General features: G+C 44.3%; 1 protein-coding gene across 2 annotated transcripts; it reads left to right on the top strand.

Annotated features, from left to right (window-relative positions):
• The first annotated feature begins 4,654 nt into the window (after positions 1-4,654).
• On the top strand, positions 4,655-13,261 carry ube2l3b (ubiquitin-conjugating enzyme E2L 3b). Of its 2 annotated transcripts, none has more exons than XM_085293247.1 (4): positions 4,655-4,813; positions 6,541-6,636; positions 6,719-6,905; positions 11,913-13,261. In XM_085293247.1, exons 1-4 carry the CDS (start codon positions 4,787-4,789, stop codon positions 12,065-12,067), a joined length of 465 nt encoding a protein of 154 aa, XP_085149373.1. In that variant the 5' UTR covers positions 4,655-4,786; the 3' UTR covers positions 12,068-13,261. The 2 variants fall into 2 exon arrangements, with proteins under 2 accessions (XP_085149373.1, XP_085149374.1); XM_085293248.1 differs by lacking the exon at positions 4,655-4,813 and adding an exon at positions 5,397-5,560.
• The last annotated feature ends 6,667 nt before the right edge of the window (positions 13,262-19,928 follow it).

Raw genomic sequence — 19,928 nt, 5'->3', positions numbered from 1 at the left:
TTTGAGTTTTGAACGAAATGCATTCTGGGATATTGCATTTCGTCATTTCGAGCTGATTGGAGACCAGAACAGCCAATCAGAGTTTTTTGCATCCAAGTCTGTGATTGGCTGGTTTTGTGGCACAAATATAACGGTGTAGAGAAAGAGTTGAACGCGCACGGGCAGAAATGTTGAGAGCGCGAGCGACACATTGCGAGCGAGCACAAATGCAAAAACTGAGCGAGAGGGGCTGCTGGTGTGTGTGGATAATAGCAAACACGGAAATACAGTTTTTGCACGCAGGAATGAATTTTGTTCACTCAAATTCAGCTTTTCTTCGCTCAAAATAAATTTCTCCTCAAAATACAACACTTGCACCTGCAAACTTTTTTTTACGTGTGCTCAGAATAGCAGTGTTGGGTAAGTTACTTTAAAATAGTAACTTAGTTACATTACTAGTTACTTCTCTCAAAAGTAACTCAGTTACTTCAAGTTACTCGTTACTTTCAAAGTAACTAGTTACTAGGGAAAGTAACTGGTTTTACTCAGAATTCTCTTGTTAATGTGTTGCTCCCATAACTTTGCAGTCTTCTAGCTTGCTTACTTGCCACAGTGCACTGTGCCACCTACCAATAGAAAGAAAAAGATAATGTGCATATTTCCACGAGAGAAATCCCACGCCTGGACCGTCATTGACTGCTGCCATGATTCTAGCCTACGTCACAGCGTCATGTGCGCCTTTTACATCCAACACAAAAACTGCAGTCGTGGTGCTTTCGATTGTACTCAGAACTCGGAAATTCTGCCTTCTGAATAGGAAGATGTAGGTAACACCAGACTGCAGATGAGCTGCATACAGGGCTGGACTGGGACAGAAAACTGGCCCGGGCATTTTGACACCATTATAGGAAAAATCATAAAGCCTTTGAATGAAAACAAACACTGTTGTGACAGTGATGTACACTGTTCTGATGGTATATATGCATCAATCTATCAATCGTTTGTTGTAAGATTCAGATAATTATTTTTTAAAAGCGAGACATTTTAAATGAGAATAAGAAAGAAAAGTATTTCTTTGTGCCCCCCTCTCCCTGTTAATGCCCTACCTGCCCCCCTGGCAACACTTTGCTAGACCCGCCCCTGCACAGTTACCAGCTGTCAGCTGCTTAGAAAAGGATCCTGGTGTTATTTGTCTCTCAGAAACAGTTCATAACTTCAACTCATCCATGTCACCTAAAAGGTAAACCTGTTTCTCCATCACCTGTTCAGCTCTGATGATTCAGTAAGGACATCTCCTGGTTTCATCTTCATGTTTCCCTCTCACCACATAACCAAACCATATCATGACCAGCAGCTTTACAGCTGTGGCTCCAGCAAACATCAGCTGATACTAGAAATTAATATTAAATAAATTCTAACAACAGCTGATCAAGCTTAAACGTGCTGCTGTTGTTTAGCGCGACATCCGCTGGTTTCCTCTTTCGGCGCAAAGTGGGCGATAAACAAACAAGAGAGACGATCAGCTGATCATTGATCAGTTTCATGATTGAAGTAGAAACGGGAGAGGGAGGGGGGAGAATGAGAGGAGAGGCAGCTGTGCAGCAAAGACACAGAATAACTGCAGCTTTGTGTCTTTTTCATTGTAGCTGAATTACGGGACAAACTGTTCCTTTTCACCTCAATAAGAAACGCGTAATATTTTCTCTGAATACCAGACGGGACGGTTGGCAACTCTAATAACTTATGAACAAAATAAAGTTCAACATCATTAACATCATAGCACCACCCAGCTGTATAGAAACTCCGTCATGCTAGCTAGCACGCAGTACGGAGAAAGTCCGAATAACGAAAATAAACTCCACCTAAACTTGGTTCATATCTGACCCAGAGAGACTGCAGGTCATAACTTCTTACCTGAGGTTCAGTTCACACTTGGACCGGTGGCCGCCTCGGGTCTCTTTTCCTTCTGCGTCCCTTTTCCTTCATCCACCTGCTGGCCTCCACCACTTGCTAATGTTACTGAATCTGTGGAAGCTCCGCGATAGCCACCACACGAAGTAACGAGTAACGACCCTATCTAAATCCCAGTAACGAGTAACGCGTTCCTGATTTTGGCATAATAACTAGTTACCGTGCTCGTTACCACAATAATAACGTAGTTACTGTAACGCGTTACTTAATAACGCGTTAGTCCCAACACTGCAGAATAGTGGCACAAAAATAACGCCATAACAGTGCGGTTCACTTTACAGCAGCTACAAGGAAACTCACAGTGAAGCCTGTCACGACAAGCAAGAGTCTGAAAACTGCTGTTGTTTAACATGTGTTAGGAAATGGTCCCACAGCACGTGTCAAATCCTCGCTAATTTATATAGATAAGAGAGTGAGACCAAGCTCTTTAAGGCCACCGAAGCAGCATGTACCACCGAGCTGATGGGTCCCACTATGGGCCCCGGGGACAGACTGGGTACAGCCTGCCGTGGGTACAGCCTGCCGTGGGTATTGCTGCCGTGTCAAATGTGGCGCATTGCTATGGAACTAAATTAGGATCAAAAGCTTTGTTCATCTGGAAAAGTGATTTCCATCTGTTTTTGACATTTAAAAATTAAAACAAACAAGCAGATGAATTATTTTGAATAAAGTATCCTTTGTCTGTTTTCTGTTGTTGTTTTTTACAGCTGCAATTTTTTCTTCTTCTTTTTTATCAGTTTCAGATCTTTTGGCCATGATTTTGTGTTGTGGGCGTGTATCAAGGGCGGGGCGTAGAGTAACGAGTGACAGCTGGAGCAGCGTTGGATGGTAGTGCTGGAGGACGATTTTGGAAATCAAGAGGAAGCGAGTGAAGGCAGAGGCAAGGATGCAATGGTAGGAAATGAAGAGTAAAGGATGCTGCACAGATTTCAGGGAGAGGTTGAGACAGGCTCCGAGTGGCAGCAAACATGACTGGAACAGTACAGCTATAGGCTGAAGGAACCTGTCATGAAGGTGATGGGTGTGTCCTACAGAGGAAAGAGGACAACGAGACTTGGTGGAGGGATGAGGAAGTGCAGGAAAATATTAAAAGGAGATTACCAAAGAGACTGGCAAATAAAAAGTGGGACCGGAGGTGCAAAATACAGACAGGAGTACTGGGAAACTAGGCATACAGGAAAGACAGACGTGGCAAAGGAAAAGCCTTAGTGAGTTGTATGTGAAGGAGGGAAAGAACAGTGCTGAGTGGCTACACGCTGACAGATGGAGCTGGAAAGGAGCTGGAGATAATCAGGGACAGGAATGGAGATGTGTTAACAGGTGATGGGAGTGTGCAGAAAACGAGAGATTGAGGAGCACAGATGGACAGTGGGTGAGTCAGGAAGTGACTTAGAAAGGAGGAGGAGTGGAAAGGCAGCTGGTCCAGGTGCCATACCTGTGGAGGTATGGAGATGTCTGAGAGGGAGCAGTGGACTTCTCAGTAGGCTTACAGCAAAGCAGTAAGAAGAGAATCACAACATCGTTTCAACCTGTTGACCAAATAATAAAGCAATCTTTGATGATTTTCCACCTAACGTGCACATTTGCAGACACTCTTCTTCCTGTCATCCTCAGTCCTATGTTGATGCAAGTGTTCAGGTATTTCTGACTGTTCCAGGTTTCATGTCTGTAGTTTTCCCAGTTTAGGGAAAGAAAGGGGTTTGTCTTTTGGTTAATGTTTTGCTATCGGCCATAATGAACGACACACATTTGTCAAAATCTAGTTTTGCGTCTGGTCGTCTGTGTTTGGGTCGCCATGATCACTCCACACGCTGTGGCACTGCAGACGATCAACATAATCTATGTTATAAGAGCAGGTTTGTGGTCCACACACACTGAGTAGTTCTATAAAATCATCATGAGTGAAACAGAAGCTTCCCTGGTGTGTATCATCTTTCACTACGTGTCAGATCTTGTCCTGTTCTTAGCTCTGTCTCTTTCTCACCCTCTCTGTCCTGCTCTCTCAGTGCTGTCACAGCAAAGTGTAACAGAGAAACAGAATTTACAACCACATAAATGCCATCAGACTAAAGTTAATTAATAATTTCTAATAACACAGTGTACACATGTTTATAAATGAGACGGTGCAGTCTGAATATTCAAACTGAAGGTGGACTACCGCTTTTCAATGTTCAGGTACAAGGATGACCTGCAGAGCTACATCATCCTATACTGAGAGAGACGACGGTCATTGTACAGCAGGGTGGTGCAGCACATACATGTGTGCAGCAGAAACGTGCTCTGAGCCGTACTTGTTTGCAGTGCTGATGGACAGATTCACACATGTTTGTAGCTTTAGAACGAAAGTGCAGGGCGAACATGGATTTGCACGTGATATTAAAGTAGAAACATGAACTCAAATAAAACTTTATTGTTGAAAGTGTTGCACAAGCACATGGAACCTTTTTGCTCTGTGCCATCCACACGACTGTTGCATGAGCCAATTACAACAGACTGACAGCAGAGCTGAGGGTTAACCAAGCCGACTCAAACAGGTGTAACTCATCATGCGTTTTCAGGGGTCTACATGCGAACACCTGCATTAATACTAACAAATAAAGCGGAAGCAGACACAGCTGGGTTCAGGCTCAGGTCTCCCCCCGCGGCTCCGGCTCACAGCCCAACATGTTTGTAACATACATAATTACAGATATCCCGCATTTAAACACGTCGCTTCCTGGCGTGGACATGTCGGCATGTTCACAAACAGGCGGATGTCCAACCTGATCAGCCTCAGCGCAGGAACAGACCCATATTCCCAGCGCGGTGAATTCTGGGAACACACAGTAGTTTCAAGATGGCGGCGAGCAGGAGGCTGGCCAAGGTAAATCCGTCGTTGCCGTTCTTTTTGATCGTTTCTAATGTTTAAGGACGTATTGACGGTTAGTGGAAGCGTCCGTCCTTTGGCTCGTGTTCACGTTACAGAGTATATTTGCATTGAGTGACCGTCAGTGTCCAGCTGTAGCTGTAGCTCAACAGAAACAAGAGGTCAGCATTGACCACCTAGCCGACCAAATATTAACGTTAGGCAACTAAGCAGTCCCAAATCAGGCCGGAGGATCTACAGGGATCCTGCCCGGGGCTGCCAAAAACCTCATTCAAGTCTCTTATCTACAGTTTGAACGTCAGAAACTCTTGAGTTGTGTGACCGAGGGAGTCAATCCGGCAGCGGGCAGCCCGAGATCGTGTCAATTTCCACGGCATAAGACGTTTGCTAATCAGCTAAGTTGCTATCCCCAGGTCTCAGCTAGCTACACTTCAACTTAATCAGACTTTGAAGTTCGCCATTAGGAAGTGGGTGTGAACTACAGCGCAGCGTTACACTTCCAGTAATGCGGCCTGAAGGCGACACACACTAAATGCTGCTTTCGTTTTGTGTAGTGGTCGTAGCATATTGCGTAAGGTCTGCGTTAACCTACGTTTGTTTCCCCGTGATTATCGTTTCCGCCTTTAAACGTACACTGCGCTGAATGAGGCGGTTACAGGAGGCTGTATGTTTGAAGTTTACCCGGAGTAACAACGCTGAAAGCTCGCGGAGCAGAGCTGGCCTGGAACCGGCTCACTGATGCAGGTGGAGTTATTCAGTGCGGACATGCAGATTAACATTGACAGGATTTCATTCACGTGAAACAAACGTCGGTGCTGTTGGACCGTAAACCGGTCACACGCTGTTTATTAATCACAATCACTTTACCCTAAAAACGTGTTAGACACGTTTACACCGTCGAGCTGTGCAACAAAAACCTGCCACAGATGGAACCACGAGGCTGGCTGTAAGTGCCACTCAGGGGGTTTCAGCTAATAGCTAACATAATCTAACGTAAGTCAAACTGGTGACAGAACCAGTAACCTGATGGCAAACTAGGAGGTCCACTGTGGTGCTGCTGGATGCAGGTTGTAGTTCACTTTCACTTTCACTGTTGGCTGCTGCACTGAAATGAAAGAGAAACGCTCCTGTTGGCTGGAAGGCTTGAGTTTGTTTAGCATGTGATGAATTAGGATTAAGTGCAACGCTGCTACTTTATGCAATGAAATAGTTGCAATCCAAGCAGTTTAGAGCTTAACAGGTCACTGGACACATACTGTGAATAAAACATGTAGCGCTGAGCACATCCTCAGATCTACCATATACAACACTTCTCTACAAAGCTGAGATGTTGCAGTTGGTTTGTCATTTGTTTTAAGTGACATGTTTCATTGTATAGCAGCTTTAATTTTCTTTACCTGAAAACACTGGAGGTGGTGCTGTTTAGTACTGGGGACCTCTGAGGTGGATAACAGGAACCAAACCAACATCAGCTTGTTGTTTCTTTGCTCCTACTTTCTGCTTAGACTTCACATCAACATTCAGGAAAGAACGTGTAAATAATTTCAGCGCAGTTTAAAACCTGGTGTGTAGTTTGGAGGCTGCGTCTTCCTGCTACGCTGTCCTAAACTGGCGGTGTCATTTGGGTGGTGCATCCTTCCACTCTGTAAAATCATACATGTTTTGTTTTTCTTGTATTGACTGTAATAACCTTTCTAATATCAACTGTGTGCTCATTCTTTCAGGAACTTGATGAGATTCGCAAGTCTGGAATGAAAAACTTCAGAAACATTCAAGTTGAGGAATCAAACTTACTGGCATGGCAAGGGCTGATTGTTCCTGTAAGCTGCTGTTCCTTCTTTGGCTGGTCTGAGATACGTAGGCCCGAGGTTCCCCTTACTAACCTTATTGGTTCCCTTTCAGGACAACCCTCCTTATGACAAAGGTGCATTCAGGATTGAAATCATTTTCCCCACCGAGTACCCTTTCAAGCCTCCCAAGATCACATTCAAGACAAAGATCTACCACCCCAACATTGATGAGAAGGGCCAGGTGTGCTTGCCTGTGATCAGTGCAGAGAACTGGAAGCCTGCCACCAAAACTGACCAAGGTTGGTGCTGAAGTCTTACACAGGGCTGCTCGATGTGAGTCGCAGCGAGCTGGAGAGCTGCACATCTTTTGATTTTTGTCTGACGTGATGATTGCAGGAAAAAAAAAGTCCGTGTCCAAAATAAAACGTTGTCCTGTTTCAGTAACTGTCCGTCTGTCGGGCTCAGAGCATTTTCACATAGAGCTCCGTGTGACGAACAGAGCAGAAAGCGTGTTTTATGCACACGCATGGTTGTGTGATCAAAACACAGTGTTTAGTATGTTTTGTATTTATTGAACAGCACAGCTATAGTAACAGGAAGCTGTGACGATTCTGTGACTCAGTAAAGCGTCACATCGTTTAGACGGCTGTGTGTTTTTATATCGCTGCTACTGCAGCTGCTAACCTGTTTGTTTTATCAGCGAAGCAGGAGACACAGAGATGACTCCTACTCACGGTTTAGGGAACATTTATTCCCTAAATCTTAAACATTGAGTGTTATTTCAGTTTGAAAGAAACAAAGAGAAACCTGCGGAGTTTATCACAAAGTGTACGTGAAAAACAAGAATGAACTCAGCACCGACTCAGTTTTCAGTGTTGTCCCTCAGGTGGTAGGACCTGCTGCCAGACAGCTTTTAGTACCTGGTGACGGTTTCAAGCGAGCAGAGTCGGGCAGAAAGTGTGATGTCAGCAGACAACAATCAACCCCACCAGTGTTTGTGAAACATGGAGGGAAACAGCTGCACATAAACCAACACTGTGGTCCAACGATGGGTGCAGGTGCAGCTATAATCCTCAGTCTGCTCCATTGTTTGGGCCACCTTGCTATAACAACCCATCATCATTGGGGTGGTGCTCAGTTGTCATGGAAACAGAGTGGAGACGAGGTGCTAGTGTGAACGAGGGAGATCTGTGGTCAGAGTTTCCACAGTGCTCGTGGGTATAAATGTCGTTATAATTTGGGTCCTTTAATGATTTCTTTGAACCGGTTTCTTTCAGGGTGGAGTGACTGTGCAGCGAGCACGTTTAACCACTTTAGAAACAAGTTTGGATTGATTTTGTCTGATCCACACTACGACTGAAAGCAAACTGCCCCTCAGTGAGTGGGGCTTGGCCTTTAGCATAGTTCTGGCAGGATATTTGACCACCGTTCTGGGCACAGTGGGTAGAGTTCATTCCAGTTGGTTTGGTGTCATGGAGCCATCTCTGTAACCCTAACCTCAGTCTACAAACTCTTCAGTAGGGTTAATGTTGGGCTTTTAAGAGCATCCCAGGAGCTCAGTGCAGCCGTTTCTAAATGACTGCAGATTCTGGGATCACCAGTTTCAACAGTTGGACATAAGTGCCAGTTATTTGGATGTGTTAGCACTTTGCTGAGGTGTAGGAGAGGACACGTTAACCTGCAGCTGCCCACGTGGAGAAAAGTCAGCGTCAGATCTAGAGATGGACCGATCCGATATTACGTATCGGTATCGGTCCGATACTGACCTAAATTACTGGATCGGATATCGGAGAAAAATAAAAAATGTAATCCGATCCATTAAATATCACGAAAGCACCTCACAAAACTTGCAACACGCCGTAACTCACCTCAGAACGTTAGCACGTCGGAGCAGTATGCATCACGTGATAGAGCAGCTGTGGCATGCGGGACCTGTCGGTGGTCTGGATAGCATGTGGAGCTTCGCTAGCAACCCGGCATTTCATCTCCGACAAAGTTATCCCCGAGAGAAGTAAAGCAAGTGTGTAAGTCCATCTCTGAATGTTTGTAAAGCATTCCTGCGTTAAGCTTAACAAGCGACTGCCTCTTCTTGCTGCTACTTCAATCATGAAACTGCTTAATGATCAGCTGATTGGCTTTTCTGGCGTGAGTCCATCTCTCGTTTGTTTTTGGCCCACTTTGCACCAGAAAGAGGAAACCAGCGACTGAACAACAGCAGCACGTTTAAGCTTGATCAGCTGTTGTTAGAATGTATTTAATATTTCTTTCTACTCGAGGATCTTTTTCTACGTAGCTGACGCTGGTAACTGTGCAGGGGCGGATCTAGCAAAGTTTAGCCAGGGGGGCCGATAGGGCATTAACAGGGAAAAGGGGGCACAAAGACATACTTTTCTTTCTTATTCTCATTTAAAATGTCGAGCTTTTAATTATTTAATATTTATCTGAATCTTACACCCAAAGTTTTAATTTGATGTAAAATGAATAGAAGTCCATTACTGTATATAGTAACTATTAAGTCTAATATATATACCCTAGTAAGCTGTAGTACTTTTTCCTTTGGGAAGGTACCATCTGTGCAGTCTGCAATTTTGTTGAAGAACGATGTTGAATCTATTTAATATTTCTTGAAAAATAATTGATTTCTGTGCATTTTTTTTCACACTGCATCAAATTAAGGTTGATTACGTCGATTAAGCATCATGAGGTGGAGCGTGAGGGGTGGTTCCCTATTTTTTATTTATTTATTTTTGTTGTTGCTGGGAGTTGGAACCCTATTAGTTAGGTTGCTTAATATTTACGCTAAGTACTCTTTAAAATACCAGAATAGGGAGGATGGTGTAGGTCTAAGTTTATTAGATTGATCAGTATTGCTGAACTATGAAATATTTTTTTTGCATACAGGTATAACAGAATAGCTTTAGTGTAGTTGTTGTTTTAAACTTGAGTATGAACTTATACAAAATGCAGCAAGATATTTAAAAAACAGTTTTGTTGATTAAAAAACACTATATCAGATTCATATCGGTATCGGCAGATATCCAAATTTATGATATCGGTATCGGACATAAAAAAGTGGTATCGTGCCATCTCTAGTCAGATCAGACGTTTGAGTTGACAGACGGATTTAAAATTGTGCATCCAATTCTTTCTTCTTTTTTTAAAAGTCCTTAAACATGTGCCGTACAGTCGCTTCACCCTGGAAGAGTTACTGTGAGCGTCTGTAAACTTTTGGCCTTTCATTATAGATCAGGTTATAATGGTTTCTACTGTCAAACACATCGTTACATACGTCACACTGCAGGGTTTCATCTCACTGGTTAATCTTTAATCTGACAGTTTTAATTCAATAGTTTAAATGTTTCCCCATAAGCTGAGCTTCAGTCTGCTGACGTGGAAGAGCATCTGTCCTCTCAACAAACACCATACATGCAACCACGCAGCTGAAATGGGGGTTAACCTCTACTGTGCACGAGAGATGGCACCATACCACTTTTTTATGTCCGTACCGATATCATAAATTTGGATATCTGCCGATACCGATATGACTCCGATATAGTGTTTTTTAATCAATAAAACTGTTTTTTAATATCTTGCTGCATTTTGTATAAGTTCATACTCAAGTTTAAAACACCCCACTAAAGCTATTCTGTTACTCCTGTATGTAAAAAACACACTGCACCCAAAATATTTCATAGTTCAGCAAAACTGATCAATCTAATAAACTTAAACCTGCTCCATCCTCCTACTCTGGTATTTTAAAGAGTAAGCAACCTGACTAATAGGGCTGCAAACTCCCAACAAAAAAAATAGTGAACCCCCACCCTCCACCTCATGATGCTTAATCGATGTAATCAACTTTAATTTGGTGCAGTGTGAAAAAAAAAATGCACAGAAATAAATTATTTTTCAAGAATAAAAATAGATTCAACATCTTTCTTCAACAGAACTGCACAGATGGAAAAAGTACTATAGCTTACTAGGGTATATTAGACTTAACAGTTACTATATACAGTAATGGACTTCTATACATTTACATCAGATTAAAACTTTGGGTGTAAGATTCAGATAATTATTTATTAAAAGCTCGACATTTGAAATGAGAATAAGAAAGAAAAGTATGTCTTTGTGCCCCCTTTTCCCTGTTAATGCCCTATCGGCCCCCCTGGCTAAACTTTGCTAGATGCGCCCCTGCACAGTTACCAGCCGTCAGCTGTAGAAAAAGATCCTCGAGTAGAAAGTAATATTAAATACATTCTAACAACAGCTGATCAAGCTTAAACGTGCTGCTGTTGTTCAGCCGCTGGTTTCCTCTTTCTGGTGCAAAGTGGGCCAAAAGCAAACAAGAGATGATCAGCTGATCATTGATCAGTTTAATGATTGAAGCAGCAGCAGGAGAGGGAGGGAGAGGCAGTCGCTCCATATATCGGTTGTTAAGCTTAACGTGGGAATGCTTTACAAACATTCAGAGATGAACTTACACACTTGCTTTACTTCTCTCTGGGAAAACTTCCTCTGAGTTTGGTAGCGAGGCTACAAACACACAGCCGCTCTATCACGTCACCACGCTGCTCCGACGTGCTATGGTTATGAGCAGAGTTACGGCGTGTCGCAAGTTTTGTGAGGCGCTTTTGTTATTTAATGGATCGATTACATTTTTTTAAAATTTCTCTCCGATATCCGATCCAGTAATTTACGGTCCGATACGTAATATCAGATCGGTCCATCTCTACTGTGCACATGACTTATTGCAGCAACGTCATTGGTTAATCAGTTCCCAGTTGCCCTCTGTAGTGTTTCAGAACGGTCCCATGGATTTATCAGTGAACTTACATGATGTGTGCACGTTTCAGAAGAACGACACGACTGTGCTGATCAGGTCTATCAGGGCACGCTGGGTTTGTGTTTGTGGATTCACTGAGCGCGTCTCCTAAACGTCCACACACAACAAACAGTTTTATTTAAACAATCACAACAACATTAAGCTGAAGCTGCTTCCCACTGTCAGTGTGTGTTACCTACAGTCATACAACATGTGTTTGCATGATGTGAGATTGACGAAGAGAAGGTTGGACTTTCTCACGACACAAACTCATGAGTTCACTCTAAGTGCACAAGCTGCAGACTGTTTTGTTTTTATTACTTTTTAGAAATGTTTTCTATTTCTTTGCTTTACATGATGATAGTTGTGAAAAGCTGTAAGTCACAGCACACTGCAGCCTCCTGACAAACAAACTGCTGTGACAGTGGAGGCTGTGGCCTGTTAGGAAGCATTTTGTGTCTGACTCGATCTCCTTCGTGTCTTTCAGTAATTCAGTCCCTCATCGCGCTGGTGAACGACCCCCAGCCCGAGCATCCCCTGAGGGCCGACCTAGCAGAAGAATACTCAAAAGACCGTAAAAAATTCTTGAAGAACGCAGAAGAATTTACAAAGAAACACGGAGAAAAGCGGCCAATGGACTGATCACGTCACGAGCGCGTAGCCCTCTGTCTGCCTCCCTCCCCAGCCCCCTTCTGTTTCACGTGTCCGACCAAATACTGATCTTCCTCTGCCCTCCCCGCTCCGTCCCCCACCAGCAGCTCGCCACCTCCTCGGCCCCCCCCCCCCGTTTCACATAGCGCTCCTTTAAACGGCCCTGGAGCTGCCCCGCTGAGGCCAGGCAGCGACAGCCAAGCAGGACTCTCTGTGGATCAGACCGCTTTCTCTCTCTCGTCCTCGTCGCCGTAGATCTCCAGACCATTTCTAACTTTCTACTCTTTCTTAAAGTGAAAAATGGAAAAAAGAAATGCTAAGGGAACATGTGTTAATTTTCTTTGGGCTTTTTTGGCTTTTCCTCAGTAGAAACAGCTCCTGTTTTAAATGGATCTCACTTAGACATGATTGGTCATAAATATTTGATTCTTTTATTTTGAAAAGCAGAAGACGAGTGTGTTTGTTTTTGGTTTTGTTGGTTTTCATTTGGCCCATCTTGTGTAACATTTTAAGCTGAAACACATGAAGTAGTGAAATGAGAGTTGCCGTAGCTCAGGCCGATGTTTGGCTGCAGAAATGCACCGTACTCTGTGGAACATCTCACATCTCCTCCCCCAGAGTCTGTAACAGTTGACAATGTTAGGCCGTACATGAGTCGAGTTATTGTAGAAATGCCAGAGATGACTTCCGAGTGTTAAAGATTTTCAAACACTAAAAACATGCAGCTGAAAACTTCTGCATCACAGATGGTTAGCCATTCACCCGCCCTCCTCAACAGCCATTGGCTCCCAAACGTCTTTTTTTTGATTGACACTTGTGTATAAAATCTGCAAGAATGTGTTGGATTGATTTGAATTTCCATGCATGTCCCCTTTCCTCCTGCTGGGTGCCCAGTATAACCATGTTTAGAACCAGGAACCTGTAGTACACTGAGACATACTCACATAGTCCCAGCTGGGAGGGGCCTAACTTATCAAGCTGGGGGAAGGAGACGCTAAGCTTGAAGCTTGGATCAGCTCCTGGAGATCGTCCAAGAAACGGTAACCTAGAAGGCAGCTGGGAGAGGGCTGGCCGTCCAGGGATGTGCCGGGACATGGAAAGGGACTGCAGCGGCCAAACGACACCATGTAACAGCTATTTGATCTGCTCCCAATATTGTTTCATAATAAAGATGATGGCTTACCATTTGGCCTCCATGTTTTCCTGGTGCTGTGGGGATGTTGTGTTGGGACTCGATCCAGTGCTGCTCACAGAGGGACCGATTCACTCCACTTCCAGCATAAACTGGGATTTGGTGTTTAAAAAAACACACCACAGGTATTTAGAGAGCGCAGCGAGGGGAAGAACAGGCTAACAGAGATAACACACCGCGTCAGTCCAGGGCTGCAGAGAGCTCCCTGCTGTTGGCCTGAAGAAAAGCAAAGTTATAACATTCAAACTATCAAATCTCTGTTCACACCAACGGACCCTTTATCTACAGCTCGGTGAATAATGGAGGCCCACAGTAGTTCTGACAGCAGCTAAACTCCATGCTATAAGCACATACAGATAAAATTGTGCCATACAATAGTAATGGTAGCATCTACCAACACATTAGATTTAGATGGTGAAAACATATGAAAGACTAGGGGACTCTGAGCTGGGCAATATCTGCCATTTGAGCCAATATGAGAATAAAGCTGTTTTATGGCATATTAACTGTAATGGTTGTTGGGTCTGCGCTTCCACAGGCCGCTAGTTTAGAGACTTATTCCCATTAAGGAAGCAAGACGAACAGCGATTTTACTTGTGCAAGGGAGGATCTCAGAGCAGCCCTTCTGCCCTCGTTCAGACCACTTCCACCCCGGCCTCCGCTTGCTGCCTTTCATTGAAAACAGTTACAGTACACACAGCACCACCCATTGTAAACCCCCCTATGGTTATAAAAGATAAGGTACTGTGTGTGTGTGTGTGCACGTGTAAGCATGCGTGTGTATGCATGTATGTGCGACCATCTGTATGTGTGTGTTTGGGGTTGTGTTTCTGTGACCTGCTGCCCACAAAAAGGTCATAAAGGCAGGAAGTTTACTAACCTCATAGGACCTGTCGTCCACTCGTGTGGACATCACATTTTGGGTTAATTAGACCAAAATACTAAATTTTGCTCTGCAAGGGCCTGATGTCCACTGACGAGGACGTTATGCTGCTGCTGTTCTATCGAAATTCTAAACACATCCTCATATGTGGCTCTCGTTTTTCTCAGAAACCAAAATCAGGTAAAAAAATAAATAAATCGGGTAATTCTTTGTTTTTACATTCACCAGGTCCCAATCAGCCCAAATATCAAAGAGAAATTAAAAATGCTGCTGTGGAAGAGTTCAGGTCTCAGGAGGCTAAAGAAAACAGAAGCCTCACATAGGATGTGCCTGTAATAAACACTACAGCCTCCCCACCGCTCAACAGGCTGCGGACGGCGTCAGAAACAAAAGAATGTCTTTGATCATACAGTTTGAACTAACACAAATTTAACTAACACAATGACAACATTTAACAATTTGACTCCAACAATGGTCAAGTTGGATAAATATATTCAAACCATGACACGGTCCATTCAATGACTCTGGGTATTCAAACAGTGGAGATTTAGTGCAAATGACAATGAACTCAGCATTTCATGGCTAACATGACTTTATTTGGGCCTGAGACTAGTTTTTGTCTCCGTGCAGCAGACGTTATACATGTAAGGATTACTGCTTCTACTACAGGCAGCTCCAGGCTTTGAGATGTCCAGTAAGCAGGTCACAGTCACAATCGATGACCTGAAACTTTGATTGGATGCAAATGAAGGCGTGAAGCTGCCCTCGACAGTGCACCGCCTGCTGCACCTCACCTCTGTGCAGGTGGGGTGGCTGCAGCTCAACGGGCACAGCAGGTCTGCTAACTGGAAGGTTGGTGTTTTGATCCCTGGCTGCTCCAGTCTGCAAGCCAACATATTAACCTCGTGTTGTTCTCCGACGCATCAATCAGAGTGTGAATGTTAGAAAGAACTTAAGCACAGTAAAAAGTCATTGAATGGGCGAATGAGGCGCGTTGCAGTAAGGCAGAGAAGAAAAGTGCTGTATAAGAACCAGTCCAGAGTATTATGGGCTCATGTTGGGCCATCAGGCCAGCCTCATGTCTGTTTTTGAGTGACTGATCAGAGACATCCACACAGCGACCTGCTGGAGGTCATTTTGTGCTCCTCCTCTTCTTCCTTACAAATACCAGTCCTGCTGATGGGTTCAGGACCCTTTGCAGGTCTGCCCACCTCTTCCTGAGACTGTGCTTGGGGACACAGTTGGACTTCCTCTACAGCGTCTGTAGGGACATGCTGGTCTTAGCCAAATGTAAAACTTGAAAGCACAGTACTCAGCTTCTTCACTGCTCGGGCTGACAGAGACGGCAATGTGAGCAATGAGGAAAAAGGTGGTGCAGTCCAGAACATGTTCCTGTGACTGTCTCACCTGACAATGAACTGAGCGTTTCACACGTTATTTACTGGGAGAACTCTCGTCTGCTGTATTGATCAGTGTTTACTCATCACCACCAGCTGGTGGAGGCAGCAGCCTTACACTCAGCTGACCTACAGTGTAAACACTCAGAAGTGGGATTCATGTTTGAGCAGACGGAGGGTGTCTGCTCCTCTCCAAGGCCGGCCCGTCGGCCTGCAGTGCTCTGCTGTCAGTGTGCAGAGGAGGTGCTACGACCGGTCTGTGGCTTCCTCGTGTTGGTTTGTGAGCCAGACGCAAAAGAGAGCAAAATTACACTTTACAAAGAGCTGAAGCCAAACAGTGTTCATGAAAGTGTGTGCTACATCCAGTGTCTGTGCTTGTCATGGTTTATGTTTTCACAGTGAACTCTGCTATCACTCCATCAGTAATGGGGGACATTTAAAAGCTGACGTGTAAACCTACGCACACAGATCAGTATTTAAGGTTTGAATACTGAGAAAACCTTTGCTGGTGCCTAATGCGTCAGGAGTATGGGTTAAGACACACTTTCTTTAAACGCAGCATCTCTGTGGCTAAAAACTGGTCCACCCCAAGGATCGGGTCCCCCGACACAAACAGAGTAGTGTAGTGCACGGTGTTAAGAGCCAGGAGGACTGCTATGAGAATGGTACTCGTGGCCAGGGATGGGTACCGGTGTCCGGTGCCATGATGGCACCGGTTCTGACATAAACGGTAGTAACCAGACCGAAAAGCAGCGCACATTTCGGTGCTTTTTTTTCCTGAGCTGTGATACACTTTGGATTCTAGCCAATCATTTTACGTTTCCGAGGATAGTAGGCGGGTCCAGGTACGTACGTTCTTTTAGAGCAGAGCTACAGATTAAAAATGTCCAAGGTGAAGCGGTCAAAGTCTGGCTGTACTTCACAGCAAAAGATGCAAACTCAGCAGCAACAAGTGCTTTAAGCTGATACTGTGACACTGTGCAAAGGAGGTAACACCTCGAATCTGATGAAACACCTGGCGACGCATAGCGTTTTTTTAAATGCGCCATATTTGATAGCTTGCTGCGAGACCTCACACCGAGCACATCTACTGCGGGTGTGGTGCCTGTTATCTGACCCGGAGTTAGCAACATCCCCCAAAAACATGAAGAGGAGAGTCCTGGCCCCTAGCCCTGCCAGTGTAGCAGAAATGATGAGGATGATGATGCAGCAGCAGCCGTTCTTCTCTGCGTGAGTAGCTTAATGTTGTTCGTGTGTAATTTACGTTGAGTGGGCTAACCACGTTATTACGTTAATGCACGTAAGGTGAACTAGCAAACATCATCATAGCTACATGCGGCTGTCTTCTTGTTTGATGGCAGATACTCCCTTCACCCTGGCCAAAAAGGCTAAAATGACCAAAGAAAAAGTGGAAAACAGTTAAACATGAGAGGTTTTTGGACAAAGTTTGTGTTTTTTCCATTGTTTAAGCACTGCTTCCAGCCAAGAGTGATACCATATATGACCCATAGCTGCAGAAAAGGCTAACATTGTTATCTTTTTACAAAAAACAGCTGAACATGAGAGGTTTTTGGACCAATTTTGTGTTCTCCATTCTTTAAGCACCGGTTTGAGCACCGTTTGAGCACCGGCACCGTTTCAAAAGTACCGGTTTGGCACCGGTATCGGATAAAACCTAAACGATACCCATCCCTACTCGTGGCCATTGATCATTGATCAGTGTTGTTAATCAGTGATCATGACTGTTTGCCTATTAATGATCAACAAACTGACCTCACAGCCCTTTGTTCCTTCACTGGGCTGGTTTCAGTCATCGTGCAAATGTCCTGTTTATAAGATTGGAAACCTGCAGTCAGCTGAGACTGAAGACGTCACCTGATGATGATGATGATGAAACGTTTCTCCCACTGGAAACTTCCAGATGAACACAATCAGCCTTTAGGATCAGCTGTCACTCCTTGCTCTGCTCGGGCCCAACAGCCACCAGTCGCTCACACCATGCACTTCCAGTGACTCTGCCAACTATCCAGCAGTATGTGGGCTGTAAAACACAGGACAATACAACTCTGGACACACAGGTGACAGAGCCACGGGGGAGACAGAACAATGCTGTAAGCCCTGATTACATCAGTCCCAGGGTCCTGAGATCTCTGAGGCCCAGCCTTCATCCTTCAGCATCTCTTCAATTCAATTCAATTCAATTCAATTCAATTCAATTCAATTTTATTTATATAGCGCCAAATCACAACAAAAGTCGACTCAAGGCGCTTCATAGATACAGAGAAAAAAACCCAACAATCATATGACCCCCTATGAGCAGCACTTTGGCGACAGTGGGAAGGAAAAACTCCCTTTTAACAGGAAGAAACCTCCAGCAGAACCAGGCTCAGGGAGGGGCGGGGCCATCTGCTGTGATTGGTTGGGGTGAGAGAAGGAAGACAGGATAAAGACATGCTGTGGAAGAGAGACAGAGGTTAATAACAGATATGATTCAATGCAGAGAGGTCTGTTAATACATAGTGAGTGAGAAAGGTGACTGGAAAGGAAAAACTCAATGCATCATGGGAATCCCCCGGCAGCCTACGTCTATTGCAGCATAACTAAGGGAGGATTCAGGGTCACCTGGTCCAGCCCTAACTATATGCTTTAGCAAAAAGGAAAGTTTGAAGCCTAATCTTGGAAGTAGAGATAGTGTCTGTCTCCTGAATCCAAACTGGAAGCTGGTTCCACAGAAGAGGGGCCTGAAAACTGAAGGCTCTGCCTCCCATTCTACTTTTAAATACTCTAGGAACAACAAGTAGGCCTGCAGAGCGAGAGCGAAGTGCTCTAATAGGGTGATATGGTACTACAAGGTCATTAAGATAAGATGGGGCCTGATTATTTAAGACCTTGTATGTGAGCAGCAGGATTTTGAATTCTGGATTTAACAGGAAGCCAAAACAGGAGAAATCTGCTCTCTCTTTCTAGTCCCTGTCAGGACTCTTGCTGCAGCATTTTGGATCAGCTGAAGGCTTTTCAGGGAGTTTTTAGGACTTCCTGATAATAATGAATTACAGTCGTCCAGCCTGGAAGTAATAAATACATGAACTAGTTTTTCAGCGTCACTCTGAGACAGGATATTTCTAACTTTAGAGATGTTGCACAAATGGAAGAAAGCAGTCTTACATATTTGTTTAATATGTGCGTTGAAGGACATGTCCTGGTCAAAAATGACTCCAAGGTTCCTCACAGTGTTACTGGAGGCCAAGGTAATGCCATCCAGAGGAAGAATCTGCTTAGATACCATATTTCTAAGATTTTCAGGGCCGAGTACAATAACCTCAGTTTGATCTGAATTAAGAAGCAGAAAGTTAGCGGCCATCCAGGTCTTTATGTCTTTAAGACATTCCTGCAGTTTAACTCATTGGTGTGTGTTATCTGGCTTCATGGACAGATAGAGCTGGGTGTCATCTGCATAGCAGTGTAAATGTATGCTATGTCTTCTAATGATGCTGCCTAAGGGAAGCATGTATAATGTAAACAGAATTGGTCCTAGCACTGAACCCTGTGGAACTCCATAATTAACCTCAGTGTGTGAAGAGGACTCTCCATTTACATGCACAAACTGGAGTCTATTAGATAGATATGATACAAACCACTGCAGTGCAGTACCTGTAATACCTACAGCATGTTCTAATCGCTCTAATAGGATATTATGGTCGACAGTATCGAACGCTGCACTGAGGTCTAGCAGGACAAGCACAGAGATGAGTCCACTGTCAGAGGCCATAAGAAGATCATTTGTAACCTTCACTAAAGCTGTTTCTGTGCTGTGCTGAGCTCTGAAACCTGACTGAAACTCTTCAAATAAACCTCTGCAGATGATCTGCAACCTGAGACTCCAGCAGCAGAAGTTGTCGAACTATGGAAGACATCATGTTTAGTTCCAATACTAAAGAAAGACAGATCAGACTGGTTCTCATGTCATGAAGGTGCTTGGAGCGGTTCTTGCCCAGTTTAACCTGCAGGTGAAACCTCTTCAGTTTACTCACCAGTCTTTTGTGGGGGTGGATGATGCTTTCATCTACCTGTTGTTCCAGCATTCTCACTCTCAGGTGGAAGGTGGCATTGTAAGAATCATGTTTTTTATTTTTACAGTGCCTTTAATACCATCCAACCCCTTTTGCAGAGTGGAAAGCTGGTCAGGATGTCAGCACTTCTACTGTCTCCTGGATCGCTGTCTGTCTGGCTGGTGGGTAGCCTGTGTGTTGTGGTGGTCAGTAATACTGGGGCACTACAGTGCTATCACCATTCCTATTTACCTTGTACACCTCAGATTTCCAGTATAACAATGAAACGTGAGTCCTCTGATGACACTGCAGTGGTTGGGTGTGATAGTCA

This window comes from Mchenga conophoros, linkage group LG12 (assembly GCF_057382185.1).
Source record: "Mchenga conophoros isolate Kocher_MC1m ecotype Shallow Benthic linkage group LG12, M_conophoros_male_GT1.1, whole genome shotgun sequence".
Classification (NCBI taxonomy): Eukaryota; Metazoa; Chordata; class Actinopteri; order Cichliformes; family Cichlidae; genus Mchenga; species Mchenga conophoros.
Note: the sequence above shows the minus strand (reverse complement) of the source record. Positions and strands in the feature narration are given on the sequence as shown.

What these genes read in the sequence shown, in the direction of transcription:
- ube2l3b (XM_085293247.1), top strand. Translation starts at nt 4,787, where the DNA reads ATGGCGGCGAGCAGGAGGCTGGCCAAG. An exon ending in GGCAAGGGCTGATTGTTCCT is followed by an intron (nt 6,637 to 6,718) that starts GTAAGCTGCTGT and finishes GTTCCCTTTCAG; the next exon opens with GACAACCCTCCTTATGACAA. An exon ending in TGCCACCAAAACTGACCAAG is followed by an intron (nt 6,906 to 11,912) that starts GTTGGTGCTGAA and finishes CGTGTCTTTCAG; the next exon opens with TAATTCAGTCCCTCATCGCG.